Source organism: Micropterus dolomieu, linkage group LG08, assembly GCF_021292245.1.
Source record: "Micropterus dolomieu isolate WLL.071019.BEF.003 ecotype Adirondacks linkage group LG08, ASM2129224v1, whole genome shotgun sequence".
NCBI lineage: Eukaryota > Metazoa > Chordata > Actinopteri > Centrarchiformes > Centrarchidae > Micropterus > Micropterus dolomieu.
In genome coordinates this window covers 27,062,304-27,086,555 of record NC_060157.1, presented here as the reverse complement: position 1 = coordinate 27,086,555, position 24,252 = coordinate 27,062,304, and the positions used below count along the sequence as shown (strand labels likewise).

The 24,252-nt window shown below is 41.0% G+C and overlaps 2 protein-coding genes and 1 long non-coding RNA gene across 9 annotated transcripts in view; 1 reads left to right on the top strand and 2 right to left on the bottom strand.

The window, feature by feature from the left end:
* The window catches only part of LOC123975488 (biglycan-like), a 9,138-nt gene extending 7,575 nt beyond the window's left edge, over positions 1-1,563 (bottom strand). Inside the window, exon 1 of the mRNA XM_046057011.1 lies at positions 1,546-1,563. Within this exon, the coding sequence (XP_045912967.1) occupies positions 1,546-1,548 (3 nt within the window). The 5' untranslated portion in view covers positions 1,549-1,563. The remainder of the gene's footprint in view (positions 1-1,545) is intronic.
* Positions 1-4,765, top strand: part of LOC123975491 — a 9,340-nt gene extending 4,575 nt beyond the window's left edge. The window contains exons 2-3 of one of the 2 annotated variants that reach the window (XR_006826066.1): positions 2,303-2,361; positions 3,446-4,765. This is a non-coding gene — a long non-coding RNA (uncharacterized LOC123975491). Of the gene's footprint in view, positions 1-2,302; positions 2,362-2,811; positions 2,938-3,445 lie in introns of those variants that run through there. The other variant, XR_006826065.1, reaches the window with a different exon arrangement.
* tnnc1b (troponin C type 1b (slow)) lies at positions 2,962-24,252 on the bottom strand. Of its 6 annotated transcripts, none has more exons than XM_046057012.1 (11): positions 24,181-24,252; positions 23,923-23,994; positions 12,312-12,362; positions 11,920-12,194; positions 11,746-11,824; positions 11,401-11,551; positions 10,306-10,336; positions 8,018-8,164; positions 7,708-7,822; positions 7,437-7,573; positions 2,962-3,593 (listed from the first exon to the last, which is right to left on the bottom strand). In XM_046057012.1, exons 6-11 carry the CDS (start codon positions 11,422-11,424, stop codon positions 3,442-3,444), a joined length of 606 nt encoding a protein of 201 aa, XP_045912968.1. In that variant the 5' UTR covers positions 11,425-11,551; positions 11,746-11,824; positions 11,920-12,194; positions 12,312-12,362; positions 23,923-23,994; positions 24,181-24,252; the 3' UTR covers positions 2,962-3,441. The 6 variants fall into 6 exon arrangements, with proteins under 6 accessions (XP_045912968.1, XP_045912970.1, XP_045912971.1 ...); XM_046057014.1 differs by having other exon boundaries at positions 11,401-11,540; XM_046057015.1 differs by having other exon boundaries at positions 11,935-12,194.

Here is a 24,252-nt window from a genome sequence, read left to right as displayed (position 1 = left end):
ACAAAAGAAAAGTATCGACAGCCACAACTTCGGATGAAGTGTTCTGAGTTTGTGTTTTGAACTTCCATCCAATCCATAGCTATTTTAAAATCTCAAAACGGATAACATATAACAGTTTGTGTATCAGATCCATGGATATTTTAAACTTTTAATTCCCATATTTGAAGGACAGAAGCATGTAGTGTGCATGCTAACATTTTCTACTAAGCACTAAACACAGAGTACAACTGCGGCTGATGAGAATGTCATTAGTTTTGCAGGTTGTGAAACAAAATATTAGGAAAGTTAAAATTTTGACCTGATGGTGGCGCTGACTGAAAAGTCAGGCGATCACCAAAGTTATTGCAATTCATCCTGAGGAGAATATGAATGTCTTGACTTAATTTCATCACAATTAACCAAAAGAGACATTCAGTCTGGACCGACCAATATTGCCATCCCTAGAGCCTCGCTGCTAACATGGCTACAGAGAGAGAGTCGGACAGCCAGTTTGATATTCAAACAGTATATGAGCCACCTTTATGAAACATCCTGTAGTGGATTGGATGAAAATGTGTAGACTGTCTCAAGCCTTAAGATCTTAACACTGTAAAAAATTCAATGTTTAAAAAAAAATCTGAATCAAATTCCAGACACATATCAATGATTCAGTAATTACACAATTGTACCTACAAATAAATAATAATTAATTAATTTAAAAACCAATTGACAAGTGGTACAACTTTAATAATTTAGTACATTTGGCTGTTATTCTACCACCACGCTCTTTAAATGACAAGACAGTGACAGTAGGCATCGTCATTGAGCTCTAGTTCCCTGTGTATGCCACGTGTTGTGAACAGCTTGCCCTCCACTGTTTTTTTGTTTGCAGAGTGAAATTCCCACACCCTTTACCACACCAAGGCCCACAAAAAGCCACAAAACTAGGCCCTCCTACAGCAGTTTTTTATAGCACCACTCCATAGAACTGAGAGCCATTTTTTTTTTTCAGCCGTGGCTAGTCATATTTCTGTAGCCAAAACTCTCTTGCTAAGATGTGGGAACCTAAATAAATGAGAGGCAGAGCATTTATCAGCTGTGATCTCCTCACAAGCTTGCAAGTTGCATTTTCACATATTGTTTATATTAGGCTACAGCAGAAGAGTGACACACACACACACACACACACACATTAGCATAAAGGCTCAGAGCACTATCTCACCCCGGGAACATGATGTCTTTGATTGTTCCCTAGGGTACATGTTGTAAAACACTTAATGTCATGATCCCCTGGACACATCATAAAGCATCACACACACTTTCCTCCCATTGACCCCGTACCCGAGAGACCGGAGGCCTCCAATGAGTAAAATTAATGACTGTGTTTGGAGTTGGTACTCATGGAATTCCCATAACAGAAATAAACTAGTTTTGCAATTATGATGAATTATATATAGATTTATGGCTGGCATACACCTATATATAACTACAACAACATTGTTGAGCATAACTTTTGATAAATGCAAATATTACTGTGGAAATAAAAAGGCCTTGAATAATACATACCATTTCCACTCCAGCCAGCTGACAAAACAACACTCAAAATACAGTGTTGTGTTCCAGTAACATACAGGTCGTACGCCCTCCTTACTTCTTCATCTTGTTGACTGCAGTTCATACAGTCCTCCAGCAAAGAAAGATCCCACAATACCTGCTGCACAGAGAGAAAGAGAGAGCGAGAGAGAGAGAGAGAGAGAGAGAGAGAGAGAGCGTGAGAGAGAGAGGGCAGTCCTGTTTTTAACTTTGGACCAGATGTTGAGCTACAGAGGGACATGACACCCCAAATCTGCTCTTATTAATATTCATATTCACCAATCAGTGAGAACAGGACCTGATTAGAATGGGAGCAGAAGTGTTGTTTTTACTGTTTGGTTAAGGGTCATTATGTTTAGACTACAGCGTGCAGAAAAACGTTCTGGGGGACCTCGTTCTGTAGACTGATACCACTACAGGAGATCCTTCCTCCCATTGATCATCAGTCTGTTCAACTGCTGGACAGGATTATTATCAAGCAAGACCTAAACTCAGTTTACTGTTTCTGTTCCTAGTGTATTCCTATCCTTGCAGTATGACTTTATTACGTAATTTATAATATAGTAAGACAGGGTGCATCTTTTGTACAGTTTGTAGTAATTAAGCTCAGTGTCTACATTTTTTTTCATGTCCTGCTTCCAACTCAATCAGCTTCCTGAGGGAGTTGATCATCTTGTAGAAAAAATCACACTTTAAAAATGTATGCCTTTCCCTGCTGCTGTCATTTCAGTGTTGGATCAATGCAGGTGGAAGCTGGAGAGAGGCAGTTGCAATCAGTGGGTCCTTCTGGTGAGCGCCACATCCAGCTCTACATATTGTATCAACTTCTTAAAAATAAAGACATAATTTATTAACTTCTTGTCATGTCACAGCATGGTAAACATATGTTTTGTACTATACGCTGTCGTTGGCAAAGGAAGGACGGGCAGTTGTTTTATCGCTGGTGGATGTTTCTCAGCATTCATGTTTGCAAAGCTCCTCCTGAAGCTGCACACTGAAGATACTGAACCTGACTGAGAGAGAAGGCCTTTCTCATTTCTCATTTTGTACCTCCTCGCCTCCTGGCACGCTGAGATCAATTTCCGGGTCAAAGGCTCGATGATCGAGGATCGAGGCGGTACAAATTAGGGAAATGAAAAAGGCCCAGAGCATGTGTAGGGAGGTGCTGCGCAGCATGTGCATGAGCAGTGACTGACACATAGTCCTGGCTCTGACTGGTTGTGCTGTGGATTCTTGCAGTGGTAGGAGCACTAGGAGGAGCCAGAGGAACCATATTTTTTCACACATTACAGTTTCAACAAATTTTTTGGATGACAGTAGACCAGATGGCAAAGTTTGTGCTTTTTTCTACAAAAAATAAATAAAAGACTACATTTTACTTGTTTGTTTTCTCTATCATTTATTTAAACATTAGAATTATTTCTTCAGGTCTACAGGTGATGTAGAGCAATTGTTGTGAGATTTATAAAAAACCGTATAAGTGAGTTCCAGGTTTTCAGGAACTGAAGTGGTCGACTACATGATGGTGTCACACACAAGCAGGGAGGTGACAGCTGGTGTTTTGTGTGGATGTGTTTGAGGTTATTTTGTCCCTTTTTGAGTGTGTGAGAGATGCTTGGTGGGTTTTTGGTTTTGTCTGTCGACGTGTGGCGTTCCCCTCTCTCCCTCTCCCTCGCCTTTCCACCCCTCTCCTTCTGGACGGAGCTGTGGGACGTGTCTCTGGGAGCTGGGCGTGCTCCTCCAGCTGCAGGCAATCGGCACTTCACACACCTGTCTCCTGTTATCATCTGGAATGGTTTATATACCCCGCCAGATTATTAAGTCTTGTTGTAGGTAACGCTACGACTTTGTATCAGCTTTGACCCTGTTTTAGTTTCCTTTGGAGACGCTGCTCTGTCCTGGAGTCGCTCTGTCTCGAAGAACGCCTGACTGGAGATCTCCCCACCGTAGATGCTCTTCCCAGTCAGCCCTGTTACCTGCCCTGCCTGGCTTTTTTCTCATCTGCCTTGGGACCCATGCATCTAAAGAAGAAGTAGAAAAACAACATAAATTAAGAATGCAGTATTTACAGTACTATTTCAATGCCCAAATATTGTTTGAAATACAGCATTTGCCAAATAACATGAGACATGTAGAGGCTTCTACATTAGGTGGCAGTACATGTACGCTATATACACTATATAGCCAAAATTTTAAGGACGCCTGCCGTTACATGCACATGTAGGTTAATGACATCCCATTCTTAATCCGTAGGGTTTAATATGGAGTTGGTCCACCCTTTGCAGCTATAACAGCGTCAACTCTTCTGGGAAGGCTGTCCAAAAAGTTTAGGAGTGTGTTCATGGGAATTTGTGACCGTTCTTCTTGAAGCGCATTTGTGAGGTCAGGCACAGATGATGGAGGACAATGCCTGGCTCACAGTTTCTGCTCTGTGATTTTATGTGGCCTACCACTATGTGGCTGAGTTTCTGTTGTTCCCAATTGCTTCCACTATGTTATAATACCACTAACAGTTGACCGTGGAATAGTTAGTAGTGAGGAAATTTAACAAATGGACTTAAACGCACAGGTGGCAACCTATCACTGTACCACGCTTGAATTCACTGAGGCCCTGAGAGCGACCCATTCTTTCACAAATGTTTGTAGAAGCAGTCTGCATGCCGAGGTGCTTGATTTTATACTGTTACAATGGAAGTGATTGAAACACCTGAATTCAATAATTCAGAGAGGTGTCTTAAAACTTTTGGTAATATAGTGTATGGAGTTCCTGTGACATAAGCATTAAGGTGGTGGATTAATATATTTCCTTAGATCATTTCACCATCTGCTGGTGGGTGCATTGAATTACATGCACAGTCCCACCGAGGCCAAGACTCAACTCATCTTGAAGATAATTCATCTTTTTGAGGTCCTGCTTTCCCTCCTCCACACTAATGCATCAACCACACTTGTGCCAGAGCATTAGGCTAAAGCTACATTACAATTCAGACCTGCCTTGCCTTGAGGGAATATGACACAGACCATTTATCTTTTTCATTTCTGAGTATTCATAATCCAGTGAATTAGTCTGTTGTGGTGACAGCCCGGCTGACGGTGAGTGTCCTGGTTTTTTCTACTTTTTATCAGTTCTTCTGCTTTTTTCCTTGGTTTCCTGTTCTCTGCCCGCCTCTCTGTGTTTTCTCCCCTGTGTGCTCTCTCTCCTTCTGCTCCTGAGCCCAGCCAACTACCTGCACCTGCAACCCATCATCCACCTCGTCAGCCTGCCACACCTGCCAGTAATCAACCTCATCCCAGCCTGTATTTCAACCCCGGTTCTCCACACCATCCTTGCTTGATCGTCGTTGCTCCATACCCGGTGCCATCCCCACGTTCAGGCTTTCATGTTTCTTGTTTTTTTTCACGTTTACCCTGTACCTTGTTGCTGTCTTCCCTAACCTTGTCCCTCTGTCTATTTTCCTCCCAGGTACACTCACCCTCGTCCTCCGTTCGGCTGGGCTCATCCACTGGCCCGCTCCTCCTCGGACTTCCCTCACGGCGTCCTCCCTGTTCCCTCGCCTCTCCTCGCTTCCTTGGCCCCTGTGTTCCCCGGCTCCCTGGTCCCCTGTCTCCTTGGTTCCCCGTGCCAGTACTTCCCCGACGTCCTCCTCTCCCTCCACTCCAGTCCCTCTCACCCTTTTTCCCCCCAATAAACCTCCTTCCCTCTGAGTGCTGCATTTGGGTCCTTTCTGTCCACGCACCACACCCCGTAACATAGTCATGTGAAAAAAAAGGTGTGGCTGGAGATCATCTCTTGATTAAAATCATACTGTGATAAACTTCTCATATTGTTATAAATTGGCTTGTAAAAATCTAAATGGTAAACTTTACCAAAAGTACCAAAAACAGCAGCATTGTACACTAAAAACTATTAACATCAACATCTGTAAAACACCCAATGGCATGAACACAAAACCACTCCCTTAGGTTTCTGGAATCTAAAATTTGCCAATCCACAATCTGTGTTCAAAGTTCTGTGTTTCTTTTCTTAAGATTTAAAATATGGTTTAATTAACATGTTCCACCACAAATTATGACAAAATATACAATTATGAAAGTCTTTTTATTGAAAATAGGTTTTATATATCACTTTGATTTATCATCACTATCAGAAATAAAGTTAATTGCAGTGAATGAGATCTCTTAGCAAAACAGGGCCTTGGAGTAGCTGTTTGAGAATAACAGACATGACAGGTGTCTGCGGAGAACAGGTGTTTTGTTTATATTTTTAAAAGCAGACAAAAGGTGGAGGCATGTCTTCAGGAATGGCCTTAGATGATGACGCAGTCAGTGGAAAGTGAAGAGGCTGTAGTGTGACGCCTCCAGCTGGATCCTCTATTCAACACCTTTCATGAACTCCAGGAACTCTGCCAGAGAGAACGCACAAAGTCAATATATTTTATATATATATATTTTAGGGCTGACCCCCAATAGTCGAAGATTCGATGCGCGGAGCCTGATTCGACTGTCAATCTCACAGTTGAAGCTTTGCAGCGAAACAAGGATCACGCCATTTTGGCAATATGGGGGTGCTCAACGTCTGATTTTACATAGAACTAGCAGTTTTCTCCCAATAAGTTAATATACAGCCTATTACAATATACATTTCAAATTTTAATGCTGTAAATAAACATGTAAAAAGAATAAAACTTCCAATAAATGTTTTTAAAGTGCATGAATAAATCCAAAATTGTAACCCTAACCCTGGGTCGTCAGTGCGCATGTATAGACGTAGCGTGGGGTGGTGGAAGAGGAACACTTGCTGAAGAGACTGAGCTCCAGCTTCACTGGTGTTGTGCCGAGTTGTCCGCACCTCGCGGAACTTTTGAATAATTTATCACCGTTGATGAACCACACAAAGAATATTTTATGGTTTTTAAATAGCCGGCTACTTGAAATATACCCGCGAGGAACCGCAACGTGCATGTAGCTGTCGGCAGCACGGAATCCACGCAAAACTCTGAGAGTGAGAGTGAGAGAGTGAGAGAGAGAGAGATTAAAAAGCCTCTGTTTAGCTGGAAATTTACAGTGTAAGTTGAATGAATAGAGACTGCAGCTCTGCAGCTTCTTAAGAAGGAGAGCTACCGTGTGTAAACAGGTGTGAATGGGGACCATAATGGTGGCCACACAAAATATTGACACTTTTGGCCTTATTTGGACATTTAATCAAATATTCACAAAATGTGGGGGGTGTAGTCAAATTTGTGAGATATAAATACGTGCATGCATGCATATGCAGATATGCATACATGGGAACATGCAAGGTCGGAGGGGGGAGGACGAATATGTGGCACATGTAAGTATATTTTGGTGACAGAGTGAAAGTGAAAGTGAAAAGAGACAGTGCTGTTTTATGGTAACCCTCTTGAAGTTATGAGTGCTTTCTAAGATTGTACCACAAGTCTGCAGGATCACTGCAGTGATTTAAGATGTTAAGGAAGGATAGGGTGTGAGTCGTGCGGTACAGCAAAATAGCTATTAATTAAACAATATTTAAAATTATTTTAGTTGCCTACTACTTTTAAATCTAAAGAGCGAGATATATCTTTCTCAGGAGTTGGTGGTGACCAACAACAGAGCAAAACGATTGTTACTTATGTTGTTTGTTTATCTTTATGTTTTTTTCTGACAGGGACCGCAAGAAAATGCGCATAGGTTTTGTTTTGGAAGTTGATGACAAACAATGCATTATGTTGTTTAGGCTGCAGCACTTGTTTGCTGCAAACTTTCAAATGCAAATGCAATATTGGAAACATTGTTTTCAGGACACACAGTTGGTGTATATTGTTTACTGTAGGCCATTACAACTAATGGGCTGGCTCCCGTACCGTCATAATCAATTTTGCCATCATTGTTTTTGTCTCCATCCTTCATCAGCTCCTCAATGTCGTCTTCTGTGATGGCCTCTCCAGTGGACTCCAGCATGGCCTTCAGCTCTTCTAAGTCTATGTAGCCATCTCCATTCCTCAACACAAGATATAGAAATCAGTCTTATACTCATCTGGAATGTCTGCTGAGTTGAACCCTTTTACTGTGCCAAACCACAATTTTGAATTGGCTCTGTGCAGTGTGGGTACAGAAATACAAAGAAAAACCTACTTGTCAAACATGCGGAACAGTTCAGCCAACTCTTCTTCTGATTTTCCTTTGCTCTCCTCCTTCATGCAGCGGACCATCATAACCAAGAATTCATCAAAATCTACTGTGCCACTGCCTGTGAACATACACCATGATATTATAAAGACTTCATATCTCTATATCATATTTGAACTTTTTAAATCCAATTTTCCCCTTAAATTTACACTCAAGTTGCTTTAGAGTAGTTCAAATCCTTATATTCCACTCCTTGAAACAAACATGCTCCTGGTCTCTATACAGTGATGTGACAGTCTTAATAATGTTGACATACCATCCTCATCCACCTCATCAATCATCTCCTGTAACTCTTCAGGGGTGGGATTCTGTCCCAGCATTCTCATCACCTTCCCCAACTCTTTAGTGCTGATGCAGCCGTCCTCTGCATCCTGGATGAAGATGTCAAACGCCGCCTTGAACTCTAAAAGGGACACAGCAACTGTTACTGTCTGACAAACACAACTACAAACAAAGAAATCCTAAAATGTCTAAAATATAACACTAAGATGGATTGCACACAAACATTTAGAAATGTTATACAACATAACAACCATCACAAGACCATTTACAAGCAGGGCCAGTCCAAGTCCCTACACAACATTAATTAATTCCGCACGCTTTGTTATACAGGTCTGTAATTCCCTTATAATGTCCTTGGAAGTTTCACGGAAAGGACTATTTAGCTATTTAGCTGACGCTTTTATCCAAAGCGACTTACAATTGCTATACATGTCAGAGGTCTGGAGCAACGAGGGTTTAAGTGTCTTGCTCAGGGACACAATGGTGGATGGGTCACAGTGGGAATCGAACCCAGGTCTCCCAAAGGCAAGCATCTTATCCATCTATCACCACCACTATAATTTAGTTCTCATTACAGGGAGAGTAGGAATTGGAGGTTTTTATAGAAAGAAAAAACAGCTCCTACAACCCAAGTAAATATTCATTATTAATTTACAATTGGAAACTTTATACTGCATGTTGAATTGTTTGCTTGCCTGACATGTTCAGCCAACTTGCTGTGACAAACTAGAAGACTCTCCATGTTAATTTAGCAATTATTTAAAATAATTAAGTGGTGGTATATATATTTTCCTGTATTTCTTTTCAGGAGATGTATTTGCAAATGGCACACTTGTTAAATAAACAAATAAATAACATACAATTAAAAAAAATGAGGCAATCATGTCAATTGCAGAATAGAAGATGGAACTTTAAGCCTGTACTGTTGAAAGCAAAACCTTTTTGTTCAGATAGTCCTGGAAACTAAGAAGCTGTAAGACCTAAACTCAAGAACTGAATAAGGAAAAAAAGAAAAATAGTTTGTGTTTTAACCAAGCGGGAAGCTTCCGTTCAAAGAACTGAGGCGAATGCGGAAGTCCCTTAAACCTGAATTCTATTGAAAGGCCAGCAGAGGGCGACTCTTCTGTTTGCAGAAAGAAATAATGGTAAAATGACCCTACTTCTCATCTGATTCATTACCTCAGTAAACACTTTCCTAAAGAGTTTATGGTTTCAATCACTAGTTTCAAGTCTTCTTCAGTACAACATGATGTTCATTTAGTAAATTATGGTCCCATTTAGAGGAAAATAGACCAGAAAGCAGAGTATACTTAAGTGCGGGATTATCTGTGATTAACAAGTCATTATCATGGCGACCTGTCAATCAGGCTAGAATGACTTGTACCCATGGAACTGTGTAAATTTAAACACACCAACGGGTAACGTCACGATGACTACGTCCACTTCTTATATACAGTTTATGGTTTTATCCCTACCTGAAGAACCATTAAGATTAGTTATTTTGACCACTAATGGAATAGAAATGGCAGCTTTGTTTGGGACACAACTTTGCAAATGACAAAACAACATCACATTATTGTAGTGTTCCTTGTTCTTTACTGCTGCAGATTGTTAAGTTAAAATGCAGACTGGGATCAGTAGTGACAATCTGTGAGTGTTTTATCCTTATGCATTTCAGCCTTATTAGATAACCATGTTGAAGTTTTATTTCTACCGTTCACTAGGTTGTTCTCTCTCAGTCGAACTATCTCCATCATTAGCTCTCTCATCTGCAAGCTGTTTCTCTTTATCCAAGACTAGATATATTTAATGTCAATAAAGAACAAGAGATATCCATCCCACCTCCTGCAATTAATGTTAGTAGCACTCAGTGTTGCAGCGCAGAGACCCTTAATGACCCAGGAACCAAATTTTGTGCCTGGTTCCTTCATTTGAAACGTAAATATGGTAAATAAACGTAAATAAAAAGGTTCCTGGAAAAGAGATTCTTCCCTTTCCTCTTAGAAGGCTCAGTGCCAAGGCCATGGAAGGGACATCATGGATGTATGACAGCTGGTGATAAATGTCTGACTGATGTAATCTTTTAAAAGGAGGGGCACACTGACAGCCTTAATCATGTATCCAGTTTAGTAAATGTGCTTGACACAACAATCTATAAAGGACGTGTATATTGTATTTTTTTAAAAACTCTTTCATTGTTTCTGTAAAGACTTTTCATTTACATAGTATTGTTAGCAGTAATAGCATTAGTAGTTTCCTTACCATTTTTCTGCTCCTCTGTCAAGTTCTCAACCTAAAGGGAAACAAAATCGGCATGAAATTGTGTGTATATCACTATCTCAGTGGCTCACTTCTTTTTTAGTTGGAGTACAACTTCAGCTCACAACTATCCTGAACCTCCTGTCTGTGCTGCTCTCAGTGCAGTATGACTGCAATGTCACACTGCTTTCTTCACTTACTATTCTTGTTGTGTGACAGAGCACAATATGTGTGTGTGTGTGTGTGTGTGTGTGTGTGGGGCCATCAGCTGTCCCATCTCTTCTTCTGAAATGTCCAACTGTTCATTGTTCTATTGTCGGGCACAGACATATGAACTTACCACAGCAGGGCTCTGTCTGGGCTTATTACACCTATTGTTTTACTGACATACAAGCTGAAGGAACACACAAAGACTCCTATATTGTCAAACTTACTAATTACATTTTTCACAAAAAAATAAACATTAAGAAAGTGTTCATCACAAGAAGATACACTGTAAACAGCCACAGGCAGGACTGCACTACTGCATACTCATGTCATGAAACCATTCATTTAAATTTTTCCGTTACATATTTTATTTTGTAATTATTCTGTTCTCACTCATTTCCACATGTAAAAATGTGCTGGAGAAATTGGGATTTTTTGCTGAAAGTAGTCTATTTCTAATCAAATTATTAAAAAAATAAATGGAATAGTCCTACAAAAAAATAACCACCAAGCATACGTTTTTATATGGAAACAAGGCAAGACCGTAAACCCCCCAGGCTGTAAAGTACCAAGGACATGACCTCAGCGTCCTCAACAGTAGCTACAGCTATGACAAATGTAGAAATTCAAATCAATTCCACAGCTGTCACAACGGCTTCTAAACTTTATCAAATAAATGCCTGCCAGCAGAGACCTCCAGTATCATTCCATGCAACAGTGTGTGTTTGTTGTATGTTTCTATATTTTTTTGTAGAATCATAACACACAAGGACAGAATCTGCGCCAGGATATTCTGATTATTACATATATTTGTTGTCATCACCTCAGAGTGAATTATTATCAGATGGAGAAATAAAACATCATAGCGTACTTGGCCTTATCCGTACTCACCGCTGCTTTGTATACGTCATCCATGGCTGCTGGTCCGTCCCTGCCTCTGACACACCACTGCACTCACTGCTGCACTCAGACACAGGACAAATACTGCCGGCAATAACTGCCTCTGTCTTTATTGTTGGAGGAGTGTGGCACTAAAAAAGCTCTCAACCCATCCCGTGAAATCCAAGGGTGATAGAGGGAGGAGTGACATAGGGGGAGATAAAGAGAGCACAATCTATAAATAGGAAACAAGGGAAGCCATGCAACAATAGTAATACTGACAGCAGCACCTAAGTGGAGATGCTCGCTTTGGGGTTACTAGCTTTCTATGACATGTAGGAAATCAAGTGTTTATACCTGTTCCATAAGTCCACACTGGAGAGTGGAGTGAAAAGCTGGATGTCAGAGACTGTGGGAGATTCTATATTGTTACATCCTGGAAGACATTGAAAGTTGCACTCGGTTGTTCGCAAAAATAGTGACAGAAATAGTGGTGTATCAAGAATAAAAAATAGAGGGAGACGTTCAAACCTGGCTCCTTCGCACCTTCACACAGCTGACCAATCACAGCGTCCAATCAAAATTAGAAAGGTGTGTGTGGGGTGGTGGTGGGGTGGGGTGGGGTTCCAAAGCTGTGCGACCATCTGACAAGCACTTCTGAAGAAGCATACTGGCAGCCTTACTGCACTCTCAGAGTGCCACACAGAGACAGCCAAGTGAACTATGTTTATTTAAAGCTAGCTGGTACGATGGCCATAGCTAGCCTTAGATACAGCTAAATTGAACTTCTTTTTCCAACCTGTCTCCTGTAATAATAAAAAAACCCATTAGTAATTCAGGCTGTTATGCCACGTAAATAACAAGGCAGTAAAATGCAGTAGTGATGAAGAAAAAACAAAGCAACACCAGTTAATCATACTCACCAAAAGCTTTCTGTCTTAGCAGTATAACTGCCTTGGCAGTACAGCTGCTGTCTGTAGGGGATATCATGAGATTTTTTGTGGCTTGGTTAACTTTTAAATCCCACATTTAAGTTCAGTAATTGAAACTGACAAAAAGATAGTAGACACATTTTGTTGGCAGATACTGAACTTCCATGCACACTCTGGTAAGATTGTCCAAAAGTATAGTGCAGTATCTACATTTTCTACGCAACATTGGTTTGGGGTTAAATTAAGTTTACATAATTTATCCATTTGTTACACTGGCAATGTCTCATATGGATGAACGTACAGTATAGCCTGAACGACAATGGGGTGGGATTTTGATGCCGATAGCAGTCTCTGTATTTTTTATTTTAAAAAAGCTACATTTTATCTGCCATATTAGCTTTTTAAACATAATCGAATAAACATTAAAATAAAGATTCTTTGACCCTTTATTGGGGCAAAGAATTCTTATTATTAAAGAATTGTGACCCAGATACAGTATGTGTACTGAGTATGTGTAAAAATCAATTTGTCAGTGCTCTACTCACTATGTAATGGCAAAACTGTTTTTAAAACCTTTCTAAACTGATGTTTATTTTCACTTCAAACATATACCAAAACCGATAGATCTGCAATAAGCTAATATCAGCCTAAATCTATTCATCAGTCAGGCTAAATGTTGCTCAAAGGGCAAAGTGGAGGATCTGTTGGAAAGTCCTGTCACCAAATGCAATGGAGAGAATGCTTGTTAGGTCACTCATATCCATTTGACCATAAACACGTACGCTCTCCATATTCGAACATTTTGAAGGGCAGCCACTCTAGTCAGAGAGAAGGAAATGTAATGTTTAGTTTTCACAACTACATACAATATAATCTTCTTTATTTTCTATGCCCTGAGTATAGAGTGGAGTCAGACGTCTGCATGACAATAGACACACAAATAGTGCTATTTTGAATGTGTGACCTTGACTAGAAATAGTAGTCCTCTACCAGTGGGGAGGGTGAGAGTGGGACTACGGTAATAAATCTTTGTTGTAAGGCTTCTACTATGCAGGACAGGCAGATAGCACCTATCAATGTGCAGCAGCTGTAGAGTAAGCTCAGAGGTCAGTAGTCAAGCTTGACTTTGGACTTGGTCTCTATGGCTGAACTGTAATCATTTTGCTAATCTATTGTCAAAATGAATTGACAAATACAACAGCAAAGTGTAGCTTCACAGATTATCACACTGCTCAAAGTCATGAGAGCGCTACAAAGTGGCATCAATAAACACTGACCCACAACTTAAGTCAAACAATTGATTGTACTTTGTCAAGTCTTTAAAGCTCACCAGAGATTTATCTTTATGAAAATTGTACTCTTCAGTTGATATTACTAATTGATTGATGTAACCTATTTAAATGTATTCTGTTTACACTCCTCAACTGCCTGAAAATGTCATGTAACCTTATATTTATCAAATATTGTACCCAAATCTGTCAAAATCTGTGTTAGTGAGCACTTCTCCTTTGTCGAGATAATCCATCCACCTCACAGGTGTGGCATATCAAGATGCTGATCAGACAGCATGGGTATTGCACAGGTGTGCCTTAGGCTGGCCACAATAAAAGGCCACTCAAAAATGTGCAGTTGTATCACACAGCACAATGCCACAGAAGTGGCAAGTTTTGGTGGAGCGTGGAATTGGCATGCTGACTGCAGGAAAGTCCTCCAGAGATCACCAATACAGATTTAGACAGATTTGTGAACAGTGTTTGAGAGAAAAAGCCTTTTGTGTGCATGGAGAAAGTCTTAGATCTTTGAGTTCAGCTCATGATGAATGGGGGCAAAAACAAAAGTGTTGCGTTTATAATTTTGTTCAGTGTATAATTGTATGTGCAAGAAGGTGGTTCTGGTGCTGGTACTTGTGCCAGGCTGTGCAGGCTCCTCTTCCTCCTCACATGCCTGGCCACAAGTACAGGCTCCAGCTCCGGGAGATGATGAGCCACCACCATTGGAGGCCACATCAGCCATAGGCTCAGGCCTTCTCACAATGATGAGTCCATAAGAACTGGGGGCTCAATAGAGGGACGCTCTCTCACCGGTCAGTAAAGAGCAGTCCACACGCTATGAAACCCATTTCACTTGCATAACATGCAGAACAGAGACCATGGTCTTTTAGTATTCACGCTAGGGCTGGACGATTAATTGAAAAGTATTCAAAACCAAAATTCAGAGCCTCTAACCGATGTAATTTTACCATGTCGGTTTTTTCGGTTTTTGAATCCTGTTACTGTTTCCCCAGTGTGAGTGTTCACTTTCCCCTTAAAAACCAACACATTCTCACTCCTGACTAATCACATATTGATGCTTGGTCAAGGCCCTTTGGCGTTGCTTTTTAACGCCCTGGATATCCCTTTAGCATCAATTTTTAGACATTTAAAGCTCTGCAGTCAAGTTAGCAACGCTTAGCAATAACAAATATGCAATGTCCAGGTTAGACTTTCAAAATAAAATACTAGCTTTTCGAAAAATCGCCATTTTGAAACAGCATGTTATATAAGTCATGAAACAATGCAATTTGGTGAGGTTTAGGCACAAAAAGTACTTGGTTAGGTTTAGTCAACAAAACTACCTGGATCATGGTTTGGGTTAAAATAACTATGTTTGCCAGTTAACACGTAAGTTAACTAACGTCACTTCCATAACTTACGCAATTTATGTAACTTGCTTAACTTAAAAATATTTAATGTTGACTTTTTGTTTCACACAGGACACGAACACCGGTCTCCTAGTTCAAAGTCCGGGTTCTGGCCGTCCATCTACCTCAACCACCTCCTTACTCAACCTTTTGTGTTAAATATCATACCTACCTTTATCATCAAAAACTGATGCTACAGGGATCCCCAGTGCGTTACAAACTGACGCCGATGGGTGTTGACCCTGACTCCAAATGTGACGAGTCGGGGAGTGAGAACGGGTTGAAACACCACGTGTGCAGTCACGTAACTTCGCACTGTCCAGTCCTGCTCAGCTTCCAGACCGTAACCATCTTCACTTTCCTATCCAGAAGATCTAAGCGGCCATCCATTAAAATAATTTTTCACTTTGTTTTGCCGGAGACAAAGAACAGACTGTGAACTACACTGTACATTTACAGCTTTCACCATCACTTTCTACCACTCTGCTCTCTCACATTTGCACACACACAGTCGGTAGATGAGACTTGAGTTTGATGCCCTTCCTCCCTCTCTCACTCCCTCTGCGTCTCCGTGCAGCAATGCAGCAAACATCACACACAGACTGGCAGACAGAAGTTGTGTTTTTCTTGGCTTGTGTGGAGTTGAGTGGTGATGAAGGAAGACTAAGCTACCAGTGCCTCCAGTTTACAGATAATTAGCCAATAGACAAATATTTAACTTGTGTCTTGCTACAATGCATGACTCATGAGCTATTAGCTAATGCAATAAGTTAGCTAAAGTTTAGCTAAGGCAATATATCATGGCCATACAGGCTAATGTGCTGTACTTAATGCAGAAACTGCATGTGAATACTGTAAAATGTGTGTCTAATAACGTCATCACAATCGCCACATTAATATGTAAATTAGGCTTTACCTTATTAAAATGTACTAATTTGCATATATTTGGCAAGGCAATTCTGGTGAATGGGATTAACAAAATAACTAAAATCACCACAGAACTTCCCAATTTAATGACTTAATTCAATGGTCTTTTACCCTGAAATGATATCTTTACAGTAAATATGCAGATTAGCTTGTTTTTGTTAATTTATGGCCACTGCCTTTAAACCAATCAAATGAACGTTGACTATGTCACTAGCCAATCAGGCGCAACTTTCAGTTAAGCTATACCTGCAGTGATCATTCTCAGTCTTTAATGCCACTACGATAGGGAAAAAAAAAATTTGGATTTCCTTAAAAATTTGCCTCCAGATTTTTTGGGGTGTTTTGGTTCGGGTATTTCTTGTGGTTATGTTAGTAGGCTTTCCTCTTACGTTCATTCCCTGTGTCTGTGTTGTCTTATCTCTGTGTTGTCTGTCTTCTGCTCCTTCGTTCTGTTTCGCTTTGTAATTGTGCTTCCTCGTGTGTTTGGTGCTGCTTTTACCTCCTGTCGTTCCTTGTTTGCCGGTGTCTCGGTGCCCTGATTGTGTTCACCTGTGCTGTGTTATCCTCACCCCTCCTGTGTGTGTGTGTGTGTGTGTATGTATGTATGTATGTATGTATGTATGTGTGTGTGTGTGTGTGTGTGTGTGTGTGTGTGTGTGTGTGTGTGTGTGTGTGTGTGTGTGTGTGTGTGTGTGTGTGTGTGTGTGTGTGTGTGTCGGTTGCATTGTTTCATGGATGTTCTACCAGTGCCTTTGATTTGTGTAACATTGGAAATGTAATTTTTTATTCCTACTTATTTATTCAAGTACTGTTTTGTTTCAAGTGCAAACGTTAGCTTTCAGTTCAATTTATTTTGAATGACAAGATCTACCGTTGTCCACCTTTCCCTTTGAAGACAGTGAGAAGAGTTAGAAAAAGAAGCAAGGAAACACTTGGGCAATGGCTGGTGATATGGAAACTTTGGTCAGAACAATGAAGAGTTAACATTACAAACAGAGATACAGGTTGTTCCTCAGATATCAGGTCTGAACTCTCTACAGCCATATTTGGTCAAGATCATGACCAAACATTGGCTGTGGGTCATGGACCAGAAATTGAAAGGGAGTGAGGGATTTGAATAATAAACAAAAAAATGTCAGATGAACGAAGCTCAGGTAGTGGAAAAAAATATTTCTGATTGTGAGACTAAGCCATCAGCGTGCAAGACAAAAGGCACAAAAGAGTGAGGGAGACATGTTACATGAGAGGCATGTACTCAAGACAATGGGACAGAAGATACGTCTGAGCCTAATTCACAATATCCACCCACTATGAGATGAGGGCACAGACGAACAACCAAAGATGTTGTTGCAGAGTGGAGCCAAAGCCGATCATTGAAAGACATGGAACCAAAAACAATGGAGAAAGTTGCCAGTGGTATAAAAGTGGGTCACAATTACAGTGAATAGAAGAAATAGCAACACAATTGTTCCACAGCCCAGTTCAACAAAATCTGAAGCAACCATGGACCAATGTGTTGTACAACATCCACGTTGTACCCTTGCCAGCATATCAAACTCTTCACAGCAAGAAAATCAATGGCCAATATTTACATGTCAGTGCAGTTTGTACATTCCCTCCCTGCACTAAATAAAAAATTGACAGACTAGCAGCAAATACAAGAAGAGGGAGAATTGCAAGAGCTCATCACAAAAACACCCGTTGCTAAAATGATTTCAGGAAACCTAACTTAAGGTCTGAACAAAAATGTTCTTAGCATAATTAATTTGTAGGTCAGAAAAATTAAACGAATTCATGATTTTTTTCAAGGAGATGTACCTCACTCAAAGCATCATGAAGGAATGTGATTTCAAATTTTACAAGATGCCTGCGTATGCACAGCACTTTGAATTTCACCCCTTTGGTGTACAGCTGTATACTGAAACAGGAATAGGCATAGTTGTGCAACACTTAAGTAAGAAGACCCCACTGATCTGATGATGACAAACAAGAGGATTTGTTGGCCAAGAGTAGAATACTACAGGAGTGCCGGAATAATCTGGCAACGAGTTGCAAGGGAAGCAGTGCATTTAACCAGGAAAGCTGATTATGCGATTGAGCCCAGGTTGGTTGTTCAGTCAGGTACACAGGATTGTAAGCCATGCCCACAAAACACACACAGAGACAAGCGTCCTTTCTCATTTCCCTATTTTGGGCCTCCTCGATCCCCTTCTTGTGACCTGGAAATCGATCTCAGCACACAATCTTAAAGGACATCTCAATTCCTAAAATGCACCTTGAGGAGTGAGGATCAAGGAGGCTTCCCGGAGGAGCTATAAGTCAGTCATAAGTATTTGCACAAGTCTTTTCAGCAGCCATGATGTGTAAAAGAGGCATGCATGACATGCAACTGGAATATACAACCTATGGTGGGAGCAGGAAGCTAGTGTTCTTTTGTATTCAGTTGTATTAGTTTTATTAGTTTTAAGAGGACCAAATGTTCAAACTGCATTCTTTAATGAAATTTTACTATGATATGTTTTTATTGAATGTGATGTGTGGATAGGCAGGCCGGGTCATGAAAATGAACAATGAATAATGAGTGGTTGGAATAGGTTGAAGCGTCTCCCCTTTAAGAGAGACGCTGTGTGGATTTATGCACGAGTCTCAGCAGCATTAATATTTAAATCACAGACAGAATCGGTCAGGATATAATGTTCTTCTACACATCCAAGAGGTCTGACACAGGTTCATACTTTCATTTATAGTAAAGCATCTAGAGTAATCAGAGTGTCTAAACATGGATGATAGAAGCTGAAAGTTTGTTTTGCCCCACAATACAATACAATGATGCGACTTTGACGTCACTCTAGAGCAGCTGTTGTCATAGTTCTGCTGTAGATGGAGCCGTAGTGAACAAAGAAGCCATTATTAAACATGTGGCTCTCTTCCTCCTCTACCTTGCTATCATCTGCTCACACATTCACTTTCTTACACCTGAAACCCACCGGACCGCAAGCTCTATTTTGAGGTATGTGCATGCTTCTTGTCCGTGCGGACGGAAAATAAACAATAAATACATTGATAACGGCCGTTGCTGAAATAGATCTCAGTCATGACAGCTACAGTTACTCACATAACCACTTCCTCTTAAGTGATTGTGCCTCTAAAATAAAAGCGCAAGAACATATTTTGCAGCAATGCTTCATGTCGAGTTTATTAAGAGCTTTTACTTTGAAGAGTTCTGAAGGACAATTCAAAGACACTCGCGTTTGACACACCCTGAAAAAGCCGTCAGTAAACGTGTTATTGGATTCCCCTAAATTTTCTCAGGGAAATGAAAGCGTCTGTAGGTTTATGAATGCGGATCAAAAGTGCACACACTGCAGCACATGCTTTATGTGAGGATGTTCAAAACTGTCCTTTTATTCAATTTGTTTAACAAGGGAGAAAAAAAATATCCGCAATAAGATAGAATCAATCTCACAACCTTCCCATCGAGGGTCCCACACGCTACCAACTGAGCTAAACGTGCGCATACTTCCATTTTGTTTGACTTTGTTCTGGCCCGCAGGATAACGAAAAATTTGGCCCATTGCCAGACTTACTTGCGGACCCCTGCAGTAGAGGAGTGGGGGGGGGGATGAGTTTGGGGGCAGATGCGTACAGCGCCATAAACCGTAATGACAAGGACAGAAAGTTGTGAACACTTGTCAAAATTCAGCAGAAATGTGACCTGTGAGAGGACAATGAAAAGGGTTAGCAAGTATGAGCTAACCGGAGCTAAACTCTGTGGCTCTGTTTACTTCTACAAGACAGCGTGCTGTGTGTGACGTGTTATTCTTTAGCGCATGCGGGTCACTGTTGGGCTGCAGATTTTTCACACTGGGAAAAAAAAACAAACAAACATTCGGAATTGAGCATCAAGGCCTGTAGTCTGAACGTAGCCTAAATGCTACTGCCAAGAAACGTTTTTTGGACAAACTGTCCAAAAAACGCGATCGATAACGTTGATCCATATGATTAAGCAGCCCAATACAGGATTACAGACCCAGACGTATTACGTCTGCTCACATATCCAGTGATTGTTAATTACTATGTTTTTGGATTGAGTGCATACACTTTGCACAAGTTTAAAAGCTATAGAACAGCTTGGTGCAAGGCCTCCTTGTTCACAAGCTGGTGTTCTGTTGATATTTGCTACCTATCGAGATGTGCTACTTGGCAGTTCTTTGCATGGCTAATTGTTAAGGTTAGGGTTAGACGTTAGCAATTTGCATTAAGGTAGCATTTTTCGATAAGGAAGCATAAATCGTCACAACACCGGCTAAGTACTGGCAAAGGTAAGTTGGCAATTCTGTTTTTTGCCAGGTTATTAAACCAAACAAAAAGCAAAATTTTCAGCTATGTTATTTTAAAGAGTCATAAGCAGGGGGATTGATCATTTTCAAAAAACAATTTGTTATTGAGGACTTGTACCAAGACGATCCCTACACTATCGCCTACACATTCAGAGCGAAGACAGTTTTACACTGATCTTCATAAAACAGGTGACAAGTCTGTTATACGGAGTGTACTGCCAGATTACTGTGAGGAGTTCAGAGATCCTGTGCAGCCTTTCACATAGTTGAAACCCCTCGACTGCTTACAATGACACCAGGCTTGATGGATGTGATTTATCAGTATTGGAACAGCACTGCCAGGCACTGTAAAAACACGCTGATGTTTCAGAGGCTCAGGCTGAAGAGATTGAAAAGAGGACACGGAAACAGCAGAAATCATTATGGTTTGCTGCTCGAGCAGGCAGGGCCTTGAATATGCATGCTGTTTATGCTACTGATAAAGACACCGGCTCTGTCAACTGTTAAAAGGGTTTGTTATCTAAGGACAGCAAATGTAGCACAGCCGATGTCAATCGGAGCATAACATGTGAGAACAGGCATTGAGAACAAATGTCGGAAAAAACGAGAATACACAATGGCCACGAAGTTGCAACATGTTGGTTTTTTAAGAACCCAGATTTCTCCCAAGTGGGAGCATCACCAAATGGCACAGTGAGTTGCACTTGCTGTGGGAAAGGTTGTGTTGAAGTCAAGTGCCCTTGTTTGTTGATGGGGAGGTAAAATTACACAGTTACAAATATTACACACAGGTCCAAACACAAAAATTTGTGACAGACATTAATTACTGTGATTTTGTGGTTTAGACACTCAAAGACTGTTTACAAAGAACCAAACCCTTAGTTTTGGATGGCACGACTGACGAAGGCATGACAGTTTTTCAGCTCACTGCAAGACACTTCACTCAAGCCTCGTTAGCATCAGTGAGCAACAAAACCTTTGCCTCGAAAAACGATACAGAAAAACAATGGAAGGGAGGGCAGTAACAGAGGTAAAGAGCACTGTTCAAAGAGACTGAAAACACTTTAGTGTCAAAGGTGACATGTGACAATGAAAACCGTAGGGTCCATAAGTTCATCTCAAATGCGTTGGACTTGAGGATGGCCCTGCAGCAGACGATGTTCCAAGTAAATGTACAATTAAGACTGACAAGAGCTGTAACTTAAGTAACTTGTATGTACTTAGTTAAAGTGTCGAGTTTCTGGCCAAAGGCATCTAAACATTTAAATAAAAAAAATACATAACAAGACAACGTTTAACTGTCTATTTACTTGTGCCTTTATTTTATTTTCTGGTAAAGTTCTTAAAAAAAAAAAATACTGTAAAGGTTATTCATGTGTACTTGTGTGTGATATTTATGAAAACCGATCCATACATGAGGAGGAAAGTCAAGGTGAAAAGTGTGTAAGTTGTCAGCTTTCCATTGATTTTTAGCATAAATTGCTGCTAAATGCACCTGTGCCTTATCATTTAATGTTGACACATGTAAAAATGAGGGTATTTTGTAGTTTATTTTAAAATACAGTTTGATGTTTTTTTGCCCAAGATGTACAGAATATCAAAGCAAATTGAAACAGAAAATAAATCTCATTTGATTCATCAGCTTTGGGAAGCTGTCAACGCCTTTTATACTAACATAGCTAGCTAGTAGTGCTTCAGGCCGTCTCATACGCACGTCGAAGGGTACACTTGCATCATGTACTATGATCAAGTAACGCTTTGTCAGCCTTTCTGACAGTGTCAGTACCTGAAGCCCCGAGATGAGAACAGACAACACGAGTAATTATGAACAGGCACATTTGTGGTAACCTTTGATAGGACTACTTTTGCGCATGTGCAGATAGGGATCCTGTAGGCAGCGCGGATTTGGTACCTACACTAGCAATTTACGAGTGGAATTTGCAAATTTACCAAGGCACAACAGTTGCACCAGCACATGGGCAGATTCTGGAACTCCGTCAGCCTGCCATTTGCCCTCAACATGAATGTGGTTCTTGACAATGTCCTTCGTCGACCTCACTCTCTGAACTTTCCCTTATTGGGAAAGGGTGAAATGTTTACTATGACACCTGCAGGCACAATGTCAGAGATCAGGAACCCCTTATCTGCTAGTATGAGGTCACCAGCAACTAGGTGCTCCAGATCGCCAAACTGATACACAATGAACTTGTCAGACGCGGAGCCTGGAAAGAGTTGGCTGCCAAAATGAATGACACTATTCGGGGGGAACAGAGATCAGTACTTTGAGTGATCCCTGTATGTTGATTATGTTAGTTTTGCTGGGTCCATCTGACTGGGCAGCTATATGGATGTCTGCGCAGTCCACAATCATGCGGCAGTTGAAGGCAGAGGACTGGAATGAAGCAGGCATGCTCTGTTGATTTTTTGGCTACTCAGCACAGTGGACATCATCCCCTGGAACAGCACCTTGTGGAGCAGATGAATCATAGTGTTCACCATATTACTGACTGTTGCAGTACTGCACTGAAATAGCTATGCATGTGTGGATAGAGACACTAAATGTACCTACCTACCAACCAAAGTGCTCCACCAACCTTGCCGCCCTTTTAAACATGGCCATACCTGGAAGCCCTGTTTCCATCCTCTCATCGGTTAGCAATGCCACTGAGTATCTGCCTGACCTCTTAACAGGCTCAGATTGCAAGCAGTTATCCCTGCCTGATCTTCACAACTGGGTCCATACTGCTCACTTAGGGTGTCCAGGTTCAGGGTTGGTGTCTGCAGATTCAAGTACTCTGGCATAGCCGCGGTCAGTGGACTTTGAGGCTAAGCTGACTGTTGTACTTTAAGCAAAGTTGGCCCTTTGTCTATCCCATGAGGAAAATTGCAGCTGCCAATTCTACTATTCACATCTGGCTCCCTGCCTGCTCGTCTGCAATTCAAAGATTACATAATGAATACTTAAAACCTGCCAAATAGCCCCCCAACCCATATTTGAAACACTACTCTATTTTAACTTGCAAAATTGCTATAATTTGTGGTAAACAGCCAGCAAAGTTGGTGCTGTGCTTTTGTGTTGTCCATTACTCCATGCCCGTCACATTTAAATTGTTTGTGTGCTACTTACCCTTTCACTGCATGTTTGGTTTGCTGCAGACTCACGGTTATGGTATTGTGGCAGAAACGAGCAGCTTGTCCGCACAAACGCAATTTTATTTTCTTTTGTCATTTATTAGAATAGCAACACCTGCTCTATTAAGAAAAGATATGTAATGCATATTAAAAAACAAGCATGCGTAATTAAAGGATCAAAATCAAACAGAAAAAAACACATGCAATATACATCCAGTTAATATTTACAGAGCCAATGTCTGGATATTCAAACACTTAAAAAGACGTATTGCTCTAAACCAGTTCTGTGCATCCAGGACAGTCATATCTAGACACTATCAATATACAGCAAAGTTTTATAATGATATCCAGAACAGCAAGAGCGGGAGGAGAAACACACCGGGGAGTGTTAGCCTCTTAGATAACTGTGGCACCCAGCAGTCTCGACAGCAGCATGCACACGGCTGTAGCTCGGTCTCGCTGTGATGTGAAAACACACCATTAAAACAGGGCCACGATAAATTGTAGCAAACAAGGTACTTACCGCTTTACAGGACACGCCACCCTCAGACCCCGGCAGGGAGGCAAGCAATCCGCGCAACCACACAGCACCCAACTATAACAAATAAGACTATCAGATCTTGATAAACACCAAATAGGACGAAGAGGGAGGCACGCAGCTTACAGAGGCACCCAACGCCAGCAGCCGAAACAAAGTCGGCTCTATGAGGGAACGCTCATTAGTGCCACCCGCACAACAATGCAAATGCTGAAAGGCACGAAGATAAAAAGACTTCCTTACCACTCCGCAGTAAACTAACAACCTCTGGCAACGGCAACAAACGTGCAGCACGCCAGCCCAGACACGTCTCCG